Raw genomic sequence first — 12206 nt, forward strand, 5'->3', positions numbered from 1 at the left:
CAGTCATTGACGAAACAACTCAGAGTGATGCCGACTTCGCTGACGAAGACGCCGCGGAAGACGATAGCTACGTGCACAATGATGCTCTTGACAACGTTTTAGGCCCACTGAGTAGGGATAGCGGTGGGATAACAGGAGTCGTTCTTGAACCAGACTCACCGGAATTGAGAGCGCAGGTGATGGCGCCCCCTTCTACCATGGAATCTCTCTCTGGGGCCATGCCACTGGTCACTGGTCGAATATCATCAGAAGAAGAGACGGCCGAGTATCGAGACAGATTCGAAGCGAATGAGCTGATGCGTACTTTGTGTGCGCATCGTCTGCCTGTGGGAATCGATCAGACCGAGCAGCTCCTCAACCTGCGACCTGCGTGGGACGAAGCAAACGTTAATGAGCCGGGCTATAGAATCGTCCGTCTAACAACTAAGCAACTCGAGGGTGTGGAACGGGCATATGATGCTATGGTGAATAAATTAAATGAAAGTTCCGAGAGGAGCACCGACGAGGCGTTTGAACGTGATCTTAATGCTGCTGAGGAGCTTCTCGATCGCGAGGAAAGGCGTCTGACAGCTTCTTACAAATCCAACGGCCCGTCCGATCATATTGCAGTCGGCTTTCTTACAGATGTGTTGGAAAACGAATCTCTTGGAGATGCAAGTAGCGAATCGCGATGCCTGAGTGGCTTCCCCGGCGTAAAATTGGCCGGTAAGGGTGAAATGGGCGATCTTGAGTATTTTTACCTGCCAATCATTTTCAAATCACATGTCACGGGGTTCGAGCCGACGAAGGATTTATTTTTGGAACAAGGGAATATTGTTGCAGGCCAGTATCTTGTGGAAGGTGAACTTGGAAGCGCGGCTTTCAGTACGGCCTACCGATGCACTGACTTGAATTCTGATCAAGATAGCGACGGCGAACACGAAGAAGTTTGCCTGAAAGTGATCAAGAACACAAAGGATTTTTTTGACCAATCGTTGGACGAAATCAAAATATTGGAATTATTGCGACAGACTGGAAAGTGCAATGAGAATCATCTTATCGAGATGAAGACATTTTTCTACCACAGAGAGCATCTTATCATTGTGACAGAACTTCTTCGACAAAATCTCTTCGAGTTCGGCAAGTTCATTATTGAGGACAACGAAGAGCCGTACTTCACCATGAATCGACTTGCCTACATCACTCGGCAATGTCTTACTGCTCTACGCTTCGTTCATAATCTTGGCCTAGTTCACTCAGATGTGAAGCCGGAAAATATCCTTCTGGCAAGCTACAGCCGCGCGCAGATTAAGCTGATCGATTTTGGAAGTTCATGCTACCTCACGGATCGGCAATCGTCATATATACAATCGAGGTCCTACCGCGCACCCGAAGTGGTGCTGGGCCTACCCTACGATGGACGCATCGACATTTGGTCGTTGGGCTGTGTTGTTGCTGAAATGTACACGGGGGAGGTGACCTTCCAGAATGACTCGATCGTTTCCATGTTGAGTCGAATTGAAGCTATATGCGGCGCATTTCCCTACCATATGATTGTACAGGGACGGCAAAGCGAAAATTTCTTTACCAAGCGTGGTCTTTTATTTGAAAGTCTCAGCGAGGAAGAAGAAACAAATAATGATAGCCACCATTCGGACAAGGGCGAGCAAAACGTTGGCCGCAAGATCGACATATTCCAGCCCAAAGCGACTACTTTGGCCTCGCGTCTGGGATTCACGTCCGATTTATTGGAAAAGCTCGATAACGGCAAGACGCTGTCCAAAGACCTGACTCGACAAGCCATGTTTGTAGATTTTGTTCGAAAACTTCTAACGATCGACCCCGAAGTTCGTCCAACAGCTGGTCAGGCTTTGGAGCACCCTTGGATGAAATATGCTTCAGCACTAAAGGAAGAGGACATACTTTATCCTTCGCGTTAACGTAAAAGGTTAGGTGCTTTTGATGTTTTGTATTTGGTAGTGCTGAATCAATAAGTACTACGTAACGTGATCAAAAGTAGCGTTTACGAACGATCTAAAGAAATATCTTCAAACAAAGAGCGAACATATTGCGGCAATTTACAAAACTATTCTTTGCCGGCCCGAGCAAAAAGAAAGCCCTCACGTCGCTCCGTGAGTCATCATAACGTTGGCGACTCGCAGGAAGCCTTGAATGTTGGCTCCGGCGAAGAGATCGCCCCGGACGTTAAATTCGGTGGCTGTGCGTTTGACATCCTTGTAAATTCGGGCCACGTGTTCGGCGAGCATTTCGTCTGTGGCACCGACCCCTACCGCGTGCACAATAGCCGATCCGGTCAAGGTGACGTTGTGTGGTCCGTACATGAGTCCACGCTTCTTCAGGAGCTTGCGACCACTGTGCGTGACGGCTGAATGCCCACCTTCAATGATACCTTGACAACCGTTGTCCGCGAGCTTGTCCACCACGGCTTCGTTTACATCCTGCATGGCGCCACACGGAAAGCATAGATCACAGGGAATATCAAAAATGTCCTTGGGGTTGTTGAATTCTGCAGTGGTGGAAGAGATGATATATCGCCCGAGCAAAGCGCCGCGTTCGTTTTTGATTTTATCAATCGTCTTGAGCTGTCCGGGGGTGATCCCGTTGGGTTCATACACGTGTCCACTGGCGTCGGAAAAGGTCAAGGGAATAGCCCCGTACTCCAGCAATTTCTTGGCGACGGAGCGAGCCACCTTGCCGCCTCCCACAATCAGACAACGCTTGCCCTCTAGCGAATCACCCTTGTCTTCCAACATTTGCTTGGCGAAGTGGACGACTCCAAACCCAGGAGCCTATAAAGCAAGAGTACAAAGGTGAGTGAGCATTAGTGCAGTCGGTATCAACAGCATTCTGGCTGACATTGGTAGGTTAAAAGCCTGCAGTTTGCTAGTTGACCCTAGTACGTACTTCGTGAAAGGCCCCGGACAAAAAGTATCGTCCCGCCGCACTGGCCTTGACATTGATTCGCTTGTACTGTCCAAAAAGGTAGCCCATTTCTTCCTGCGAAACACCCATACCCATGTAGGGCAGATCTTGGTCCGGTCCAATGTACTTGGCGAGTTCAGTCATGTAGGATTGACAAAATCGCTGGAGTTCGGCTTCGGACTTGTCGAGGGGGTTGAAATCGGATCCCCCGACGGCGGCGCCAATATCAAAGCCCGTCAGGGCGTTGGAAAAGATGCTGTCGTATCCCAACGCCTTCATAACGCCATTGTTAATGTGGGAGCCAAAGTGCAAAGCTCCTTCGTAGGGGCCCAGAGAGGAACTGTACTGAATACGGTAGCCGCGGTTCATTCGCACCACACCCGTGTCATCAATCCAGGCGACGCGAAACTGGATATGGCGTTCCGGTTCGAGGAGCGTTTTGGCTACAAAGGCGTACTTGGGGTTGCGGTCGAAAATCGGCGAGAGCGTTTGCAAGTGCGAGGCGACGGACTCGATGTAAGCCTTTTCGTGCGAATCGCGTCGCATGGCTTCGTCAACGAGGAGCTGTGCGGCTTCCGAGCCAGTGCGGAAGCGCACATCGCCCTGTCGACGAAAGAGTGGCTTGTTCCGCCAGGATTTAGAAACCTTCATGGTTTGGTGGACGCCGTCTTCGCCCGTGACGAGAGACTTGCGGGGACCCGGGTCGGTGGTGGACAAGGTAACCCGCGCGATGCGTACGGGGGTCGCCGGTGCGGGGCTGCGCGACAGCGTTCGCGCCGAAGCCTGCGAGAGGCGAGTCAGAGACATCATGATGGAGACTTGACTCACTCGTCAAGAAGAACTACGGACGGTATGGTGGCTGCAACAGTGGCGAGAGCTGTCTTACTGCTGTGAGGAACAAACGCGCAAGCGCATCGCGAATTTCGTACTTCGTATCTTTGGTCGTCGGTCGGTCCGTAATTCCGCCCCACACACAGCTGGTTGCGCAAGTTCTCGGGCCTCGATTTTTGTTATTGGGAGCGGTGCTGACAACATTCCCGTTCATTTCGACGAGTCATGAAGTGTACGTCATATAATTATAAAGTTCTGGTTGTGAATTCCTGTGAAGGTCAGTGTGACGCCCGTGTCATCATATCTTACCCAGTACTTGACGATTCAAAGGTAACAAACAACTCGATCTGACAACATCACAGTCAAAACACGTCCGTGACGAAAGGGGGTCCTTTGGATACCGAAAACAATGGCAATCGATCGATAAACCAATCGCTACGTTCCTACCAACACTCATCCTTTGGCAGAGACATACAATCGAAAAAAATCATCTTGTTGCGAACGCAATCATGAGGTTTGCAGCATGGCTCGTTATACTTACGGGGACGTTCGTGGAGGCCGACAGGGTACAGTCTACTCAACCACAATCGGCATCCAACTTTGGGAAACCCCCACGGAACTGGGTGTCATCTTCGGCTGCATCGGGTAGCCGTGGCACCTTGACGATTGAATCCGCGACGGGGATGGATCATTCGCAACGCACCCGAAGGACGACACTGGACACGCGGGGTGGTGCAGCGACCAAGACGACGAACGTCAAGTTGCGCGTCGCATCGTCCCGCGCGGTCGTCGCACCTACCGCTGCGCCCCATCCATTGCTCCACACACTCAAGGTTGGCTTCTACTTTGCTCTCTGGTACGCACTCAACATTGTCTACAACAGTACGTAAATTGGTATTGGCAGACCAAGTGTGCCGTGTGCGTCATGCCCGTAGCAGCGTGCAACCCAAGTCGCTCACGTTCGCTTTCGCCATTTTTTTTATGTACAGTCCTGAATAAGAAGTTGTTGAACGTGCTGCCCTCACCCGTTACGGTCGGATCGATTCAATTCGGTGTCGGCTGTTTCTACGTGTTGCTCGTGTGGGCTTTGAAACTCCGTCCCGCTCCGACCTTGACGTCGCAAGGTAAGGCGGCCGTTCAGAAGGTCGGTTTTTGGCATTGCACCGGTCAGCTCGCGTCTATGGTGAGTCTCGGTGCCGGGCCCGTTTCCTTTACCCACATTGTCAAGGCTCTGGAACCGTTCTTTTCGGCAGTCGTTTCGGCTCTCGCATTTGGTACATGGATGAAACCGCAAGTGTACGCAACGCTCTTGCCCGTCGTGGGTGGAGTCGGATACGCTTGCCTAAAGGAACGGTCTTTTTCCTGGTTGGCCTTTTACATGGCCATGGGAAGTAACCTCGCCTTTGCCCTTCGGGCCGTCTTGTCCAAGGTTGCCATGTCCTCGGGAGCCAACGTGGGCACAAACATTTCGTCGACCAACGTTTTTGCCATGGTCACCCTAGCGGCCTTTGTGTGGTCTATTCCCATGGCACTCGTGACCGAAGGACGTAGCTTTGGTACATTGTGGAATAAGGCATTGTCGCAACAATCGGCTGCCGATCTTTGCAAAGCATTGTTCGTATCGGGCATGTTTCATTACTTGAATAATGAAGTCATGTATTTGGCGTTGGGTAACGTCCATCCCGTAACGTTGGCGGTAGGGAATACCATGAAGCGAGTGATCATGTAAGTGTACACATTGGAAAACATTTGTCAATGGCCGATTACCCCTCTATCCGTTACGTAACAATCACTCACAAAATCTCGGATTGTATTGTCTGGGTTCGATGGTTTTTAGTATGGTGGCCTCCGTTATGGTATTTCAAAACGAAATTACGCCGCAGGCCGCTGTAGGGTCCGCGATTGGGATCGCTGGCGTCCTTCTCTACTCCCTCACCAAACAGTACTACGAAAAACTGGAGGCTAAACGGTACGACGCAATCAAGCAGACTCGCAAGAAACGATAGAAGTAAGGCGCTAAAGACGCTCCTTTAATAAGCTCCCGTCAAACATGCTAACCAACCCTCTGTACGTACTGCCAAAACAGTTTTTTTGGCCACGTTTGCTCAGTAATCGTCGGCATCTTCGAAATCTTCCAAGTCTTCGCCGTCGCTGGCACCGTCCTCGCCGTCACCGGATGAAATCTTGGCCTTGTCCATGAGCCGTTCATTCTGTGCCTGTGCGAATTGCAGAGCTTGCTGAGCCTTCCACCGCAACGCAATGTTCAGCGTGGCTCCGAGACAGCACCAAACGGAAAAATATAAATTTGATCCGGGAATGGAGCGATTGATGGTGTCGTAGCAATTGTACGTGAGGCGCTCTTGATCGCTGCCCACCAACGAAATGGTGCAGTTCTCCAATTCTGTTATTTGGATCCCGTATAACTGGTTGTCAATATTCCGACATCCAGAGCCCCCGAGTGTGGACCCAATTCCGCCTTCTTGTGTAATTATAGAAACACCAATGATCCACAGGACAATCAAGACCACGCAACATGACAATTCCTGCCAGCCTCCCTGCTTGAAAAACTCAATAAATTTATAGTGCACACAGATCCAACCAATTGATAGACATGTCGAAACAATCCCAATTACGACACCAGCTATGGCTTGGTCCTGCTTTATTGAGTAAAGGTGCAACAGCATGTCAATTGACGAGCCCAAAGAAACTACCGATGATAGAAACAAAATGTACCAGCTTTTTAGTGTTGCACTCAGCCCGGTCATCTCAGCAAAGGACAGAACGTCCTTCTCCGTTGACCACTTGTTGAGTGTATAGGCGCAAGAAGCCGGAACTAACCATGACGAAAAGTAGATGTTGTTTGCCTGAAATTAGATAGAAAAAGGTTGGCGTCGAAATCACAAGTAATAGCGGCGCGCCTATCAATGGACAAAAGTACCTTGTATGCAATGCCGTTCACTTGCGTTATGTACGCAACTCCCACGAGCCACCACAAGCTAACAAAAAGCAATACATATCCTTCAAGTTTCCCATCCATCGCTTTGGTGAAGCTAAAGGTTTCAACTCCGCATTGTGTCCGATCCAGTATTAGGATTAAGAGAGCGAAGACGAAGGAAAAGACTCCAAAGCATAAACAGAATCCCCATTCTCCGGAAAAGTCACTCTGTTGATCGATGTTGCTGATAGAACTCAAATTAATGAGCGATGAAATCAATATTAAACAGTACCCCTTCCAACGAGGATTGTATTGCGGTGGCGGCTTTTTCTTCTTGTTCTCCTCTGCTTTTAGTTTAGACTGCTGTGAGGAGATTTGGGTGGTTGGCGATGATTCTAATTTGCTCATGGTCTTATGCTGTTTTCATTACTCTCGGTAAGAGAAAGATATGAGAGAATAGAGTTGTCAACGCTTTTCCTGATCTGTTCGTCGTTTTGCCATAGCCATTTTCACCAAAAACCAAACTCCACAGAATTCATGATTCGATACATCGCGACTCACGATAGAAAGAATGGAGTTCAATTAGTGACATAGAGAGTCAGTCTTAAGACGGATAGGTAACAGCAAATGAAAATAATAATAAATCATTCAGTCTTAAAGACAGAATCTAAGGATAGGGTGTAGGACGTAATTACTTTCCACGCCTCTGTAACAGTAAACGAGCTGACAGCGTGGGCGGCGATTTGCCATGGCAGAAGCACATCTCTGAGCTGCTCTAAGGAAAGCGGTATACTAGATAAAGGGCTCGTACTCAGGTTCCAAAAATCACTAGGTCTTGTTCGAGACCGACATGGCATGCCTCATAAGGGACAATCACTTTATTCCCACGAATTTCGTTTCAGGCTCAAATGCGCTCTATGTAAAAGCAAAGTCACAATCAAGCCGTTTTGACTGTTTTGACCGCCTGCTTTGTATCAGCCTCCCTTCTTGAGCCTACTCTGCCTTAATCTACGTCTTTTTGAAGTATGTCTCACAGTCTTTGACTCCCTGGAGTCATCTTTGTGTTCGGATCCCCTTGCACTCTCATGTTTTAGAGTGCTTTGCTTTCCTGGAAGTGACGCCCGCTGATTGCCTGCGCTTCGTGCCGCTAAGGACGGAAAGTTCTCACCCTTAGAGATAAAGAGTAGCGGAGCGCATCTCAGGCAAAGGCATAACTTTACCAGCTCGATTTTCTGTATCGCATGCTCGTTATAGGAAAATGGAACTTCAAAATTGGAGAGGTGCACACCATGGGCCACGCATTTGAGTCTCTCACATTCCTCTTGCTCTGTTTCCGGAGGCGGTAGGCGAAGATATTCTGAAATATCGTTTTGTTGAGTATTGTTAGCATCCCCTTCGACGGGACTCGATACGTGAGAAGGGCATTTTTTGTTGCCACACGACTGTGATCCTTTTCCGATCCGCACTTCGTGTTCGGTTCGCCATCGTAGGCCAAGCTGCTTCTCTCGCGCCTTAGAGAAGTCTGCCAATACATAGTCTTTATAAAGATGATCGTGATAACGTTTCACCATCCGCTCTTGCCAAGTGTCACCTTGCGGGTGAGTCGAGATACTAGATTCTTCGTTGGCCGCCGCGTTCGGCAGGAACTGATAGTGTCGTTCCAGCTCACCATAGTCTGCGGCACTAACAACCGACCGAAATTCTCGTTTCTTGCTGTGTTCTGTAGACATCTACCGTCTGTTTGGTAATCACTGGGTAGATTGGAAGTTGTGGCACTGGAAACGAGGTCAAATTTTGTGTTGACGGTGACGGAACTGCCAGGCTTTCGAAAACGCTGGCGATTCCCGCATTGCATTCTCGTGAACGACGTCACAACGAAACTTGACTAATCAGAGCAAGACATTTTTGCCAAATCAACGTGTGAATCTAGCATTTGACGTCATCGATACCGTTGAAGCTCTGTAAGCCACGGAAAACCCGGCGTCCGGCGGACTCCAGAAACTTGGAATGGACCGGGCCTTGTGGTCTGGAGTCCTCCTCCTTGAACGAACCGAGACGTACCCTTTTGTACGTCTTGAAATAGTGAATGCAATCGAGAAGTTATTGGGCTTTGTTTCCATGGGCTGGAGCGGCTCAATGTGGTCTTCGACACGGCGAAAGTGCCGCGTCGGCACGAAGCGATTCCCATGCATTCCAAATGGCCGTTGTTGCGTACACCATTCCGAGTCAGACAATTCTCTGCCAGAAGATATGATTGTATATTCAAGGCTCGGGAAGAGACCAATTGCGATGCATCGTCGGCGAAAGCCGATCGCCAATATGGTGCTCATGTACGCCGTTTGTGCAATACTGAGTTCTTGGTCTCCGTCGGGTGCTTTTCATTCGCCTTTTCGAATCCAGCCCAACCCAAATACCCGCCCGAGACCTAGGACTTTGAGGTGGCAGAAACCAGTCATAGACCGATCACGACAGCATTTGTTTGTGGTTTTATTTGATTCCGAAACCCAGGTAGATGTAGAAGTATCTGGATTGACGGGTCAACAACATTCAAAGAACTCGGCCTCCGATAGGGAGGATAGTAGCCACCGGATTGCGGTCAATGGAGACACTGACACAAGAACGAAAGTCAGCCATTTCCCTACATTCAATGGCGTCACCCATTCAAACGGGCCGGCTTCCGTGACATCCGCATCTCCGCAGCACGAGGAAGATTATCCTCGACCAACCGAAAACGGTGGATACACCCACACGAACGCTTCCCGTGCTAAAATATCGGCCGCCAACAAGGGCAAGACACCGTGGAACAAGGGCAAGTCACGTTCGGACGAAACACGTGCAAAAATTGCGGCTGGTGTACGGGCTCGGAACCGCCAACGCTTTTTAGAGAAACTGGAAGATTTGGGCGTGACAGAGGAGCAATACGAAGAGCAAAAGCGAGAAGTTAAGCGTGTTAGAGAAGCAGAACGCCGGGCGCGGCGTACCGAAAATGGTGGGTACCGGCCCACCGAAGCAACGAAGCAAAAAATAAGTCAAATTTTGAAAGAAAAATACGCGAGTGGGGAAGTCAAGCCGCGCACAATCGATCCCACAAAGGTCCGGAAAGGATTTACACACTCGGATGAAACCCGCAGGAAAATATCGGAATCCCTGAAACGACGATGGGCGGATGATGAGGGATATCGCGAAAATATGATGGAAAAGTTCAACACCGCCAATGCAAACAGCCAAGTTCGTGACAAGATTAGTGCTAGTCTGCGGAAAAAGTGGCAGGATCCCGAGTTTCGTTCCGAAATGCTCGATAAGATTGCCAACCGAAGGCCTACGGCTGGATCGACGCGCGATGTAACACATCGTGCCAAAATAAGTGCCGCAATGAAAGCCAAGTGGAAGGATGAAGAGTATCGAAAAAAAGCTCTGGATTCGATCGCTAAACGGAAAGAAGGAATGCTTGCAAAGCGGCCATCACGGTCACCAAAAGAGAAGACTCCTCGAAAGAGGTCAGCTCACAATCCCTCAGCGGGAATAATTGTAGTGGACCCATCGAAGCCGAAAGCCAATTCCCATACGAAATCGCTGAGGCCCACAAAAGGCAGTAGAGCATCTACTGCAGCCACGCCAAACAAACTCAAAGTGCAGAAAAAGGTGGCAAAGAAAAAGACCAATGTTGTGCCGAAAAGAAACAACTTACCCGATGCGACTCCAGCAGCCAAGACGAAGAAAATGAAGGCCGATGGCAATGTAGATTTGCTACGAGAAGAGAGACGTGATTTGTATGATTTGCTATACGGTGACGATGAAAGTCCCATCGCTGGTGGCAAGAACTTTGAAATCGGCGACGAAAACCTGGATTCGTACGATCCTTACGGGTTGGAAGACTTTTAAGGGTCTACTCCGCTTTATCTCCCACCCTTTGCGTCCTTTGACTCATCAAAAGTGCAAAATAGCAACTGCTCTGTTATTACTAGTCACACATTTATCTTCAACAGAGATAGAAAATAGCTCAGCTAGACGGAACTGATAACACGGGAGCCTCCCGGTTCATCTCCAGAATTTTGCTTTAAACAACTCGTAACCATCCATGCGGTGCTGTGCGTACGCAAGGTAGTCAAACTCGATATCGGACAAATTGTGTTGTACCAAACTCCATACGGCCCAACCCAAGTGCGAGAGGAGCGTATATTTTCCAACATGCAAGCGCATGGCGGTCAAAAACTCCTCCTGTTGGCCAGCCAGCAAAGATGAACATTCCAAATCTTTCAGGTACGCCCGGAAAAATTCGTTCTGGACGTCCTCGGATGGATATTCACGTTCGTAGTCCGCCCGCATGTTGTTCATGTCGCAAAATTCGCAAAAAGTATTGGCAATGTCCGCGGCCCGTGGATTAAGACCTGCGTATTCAAAATCAATCAGCCGCAAGGGGCCAGCCTTTGACGAAGCACTCTCGTTTCCGTCGTCGTTGCTGTCGGGTCGCAAGAGATTAAGGCTCTGACAATCCATGTGGGTCAAGACAATCTCGTCCAAAAAGTCTTGCGCTTGCTGGGCTGGGGTTCCCTGCGTTGGCGCAGCGTCAGCGGTACCGTTGATCGCTTTGGTAGTACATCTAGATTGCGTTGGCCGCAGTACGGATTGCAGCCAGGTCCATTCGAATTGCAGTCGCTCCAACATAAGAGTCGAATCGGTGGTAATGCGACGTTGCTCAGGCTGTTGCTGCGACGCCATGCGGAACCATTCTTCCAATCGCGTCCAAAGGTGTCCATCGTCGGTGGGTGTCAAAACTTGCGGCGGCACGTGTTTACGGTGTAACCGAGCCAGTAGGGCGGCAATTTCCGCCGCGTACGTGTTCATTTCACGACAGGACAAAGGTCGATGGTTGTCGTAGAATTCTTCCACTCTTCCGTTGGCGAAGCGTCCGTAAAAGAGTGGAGCGTCGCCTTGCTGACTGAGCATAACGAGGATGCGGTTTTCCGTCTCGCGATTCACAATTTCCACTTCGCTGCGGGGATGAATCCGAAAGAGGACCGAGGAGGAGGAGTCTGGGCGTTTCCAAACGAACAATTGATTGGAAAGACCACCGAGGAGTGGTTGTATGGTCATAGTGTGGTCGTCGCGTCGTTCCACTCCGTGTGTGGCAGACGACTGTTCGTGATAGTTGTGACTGGTTTCGAAAAACGAGGGACATATTTCTCTCAAGACGCGGACGAGCTGTTGGTCACGAGTGGCAGTGTTCGTTGCGTCGACTTCGAGTGGCAGTATTTTGGTCGCGTTTTCTCCGTAAACGGTAGACAAGTGCCGACCAACGGAACCTTTGGAACCGGAGGATCGTAACAACGTAGTCGATGCGGACGCAGCCTTCATGGTGAGAGAGCACCAGTGGAACAAAAGAGCAGTTGGATCGCAGGGTAGGATGGATCGATCGAATTTCCTTTCTCTTTGTACGGCCACTACGGAGTGCGTGAAACGAGTGAGCGAGTATTCGAGAACTGCCCAAACGTCGAGGGGTGACGGGGGAACCGAGTGA

At 49.7% G+C, this 12206-nt stretch overlaps 6 protein-coding genes across 6 annotated transcripts; 3 read left to right on the top strand and 3 right to left on the bottom strand.

The window, feature by feature from the left end:
* Positions 1–722: 722 nt before the first annotated feature.
* Positions 723–1883, top strand: PHATRDRAFT_1469 (2-hydroxyacid dehydrogenase; the record flags this gene model as incomplete). Its single annotated transcript, XM_002180779.1, has 2 exons — positions 723–1652; positions 1752–1883. Coding segments are annotated over 2 exons (1062 nt in total), but the record flags the coding sequence as incomplete, so codon positions are not given.
* Positions 1884–4123: 2240 nt separating this feature from the next.
* Positions 4124–5810, top strand: Tpt5 (predicted protein). The gene is made up of 3 exons (XM_002180780.1): positions 4124–4635; positions 4743–5478; positions 5591–5810. Exons 1-3 carry the CDS (start codon positions 4263–4265, stop codon positions 5757–5759), a joined length of 1278 nt encoding a protein of 425 aa, XP_002180816.1. The 5' UTR covers positions 4124–4262; the 3' UTR covers positions 5760–5810.
* A 48-nt stretch (positions 5811–5858) lies between these two features.
* On the bottom strand, positions 5859–7123 carry PHATRDRAFT_46451 (predicted protein; the record flags this gene model as incomplete). The annotated part of the gene is made up of 2 exons (XM_002180960.1): positions 6692–7123; positions 5859–6617 (listed from the first exon to the last, which is right to left on the bottom strand). Exons 1-2 carry the CDS (start codon positions 7094–7096, stop codon positions 5859–5861), a joined length of 1164 nt encoding a protein of 387 aa, XP_002180996.1. The 5' UTR covers positions 7097–7123.
* Positions 7124–7869: 746 nt separating this feature from the next.
* On the bottom strand, positions 7870–8364 carry PHATRDRAFT_5808 (predicted protein; the record flags this gene model as incomplete). The annotated part of the gene is made up of 2 exons (XM_002180961.1): positions 7870–8009; positions 8094–8364. Coding segments are annotated over 2 exons (411 nt in total), but the record flags the coding sequence as incomplete, so codon positions are not given.
* A 417-nt stretch (positions 8365–8781) lies between these two features.
* On the top strand, positions 8782–10671 carry PHATRDRAFT_46452 (predicted protein). Its single transcript, XM_002180781.1, has one exon. The coding sequence runs from the start codon at positions 8807–8809 to the stop codon at positions 10568–10570; it is 1764 nt and encodes a 587-aa protein (XP_002180817.1). The 5' UTR covers positions 8782–8806; the 3' UTR covers positions 10571–10671.
* A 55-nt stretch (positions 10672–10726) lies between these two features.
* On the bottom strand, positions 10727–12059 carry PHATRDRAFT_46453 (predicted protein; the record flags this gene model as incomplete). The annotated part of the gene is made up of 1 exon (XM_002180962.1): positions 10727–12059. Exon 1 carries the CDS (start codon positions 12041–12043, stop codon positions 10727–10729), a length of 1317 nt encoding a protein of 438 aa, XP_002180998.1. The 5' UTR covers positions 12044–12059.
* Between the last annotated feature and the right edge of the window lie 147 nt (positions 12060–12206).

The sequence above is a fragment of the Phaeodactylum tricornutum genome, chromosome 10 (assembly GCF_000150955.2).
Source record: "Phaeodactylum tricornutum CCAP 1055/1 chromosome 10, whole genome shotgun sequence".
In the NCBI taxonomy this organism is placed as follows: Eukaryota; Bacillariophyta; class Bacillariophyceae; order Surirellales; family Neidiaceae; genus Phaeodactylum; species Phaeodactylum tricornutum.

Bases quoted from the DNA above. Each gene is read 5' to 3' on its own strand.
- PHATRDRAFT_46452 (XM_002180781.1), top strand. From the start codon at position 8,807: ATGGGCTGGAGCGGCTCAATGTGGTCTTCGACACGGCGAAAGTGCCGC.
- Tpt5 (XM_002180780.1), top strand. From the start codon at position 4,263: ATGAGGTTTGCAGCATGGCTCGTTATACTTACGGGGACGTTCGTGGAG. The intron at 4,636-4,742 runs GTACGTAAATTG...TTTTATGTACAG, and splicing joins ACTCAACATTGTCTACAACA to TCCTGAATAAGAAGTTGTTG. The intron at 5,479-5,590 runs GTAAGTGTACAC...GATGGTTTTTAG, and splicing joins ACCATGAAGCGAGTGATCAT to TATGGTGGCCTCCGTTATGG.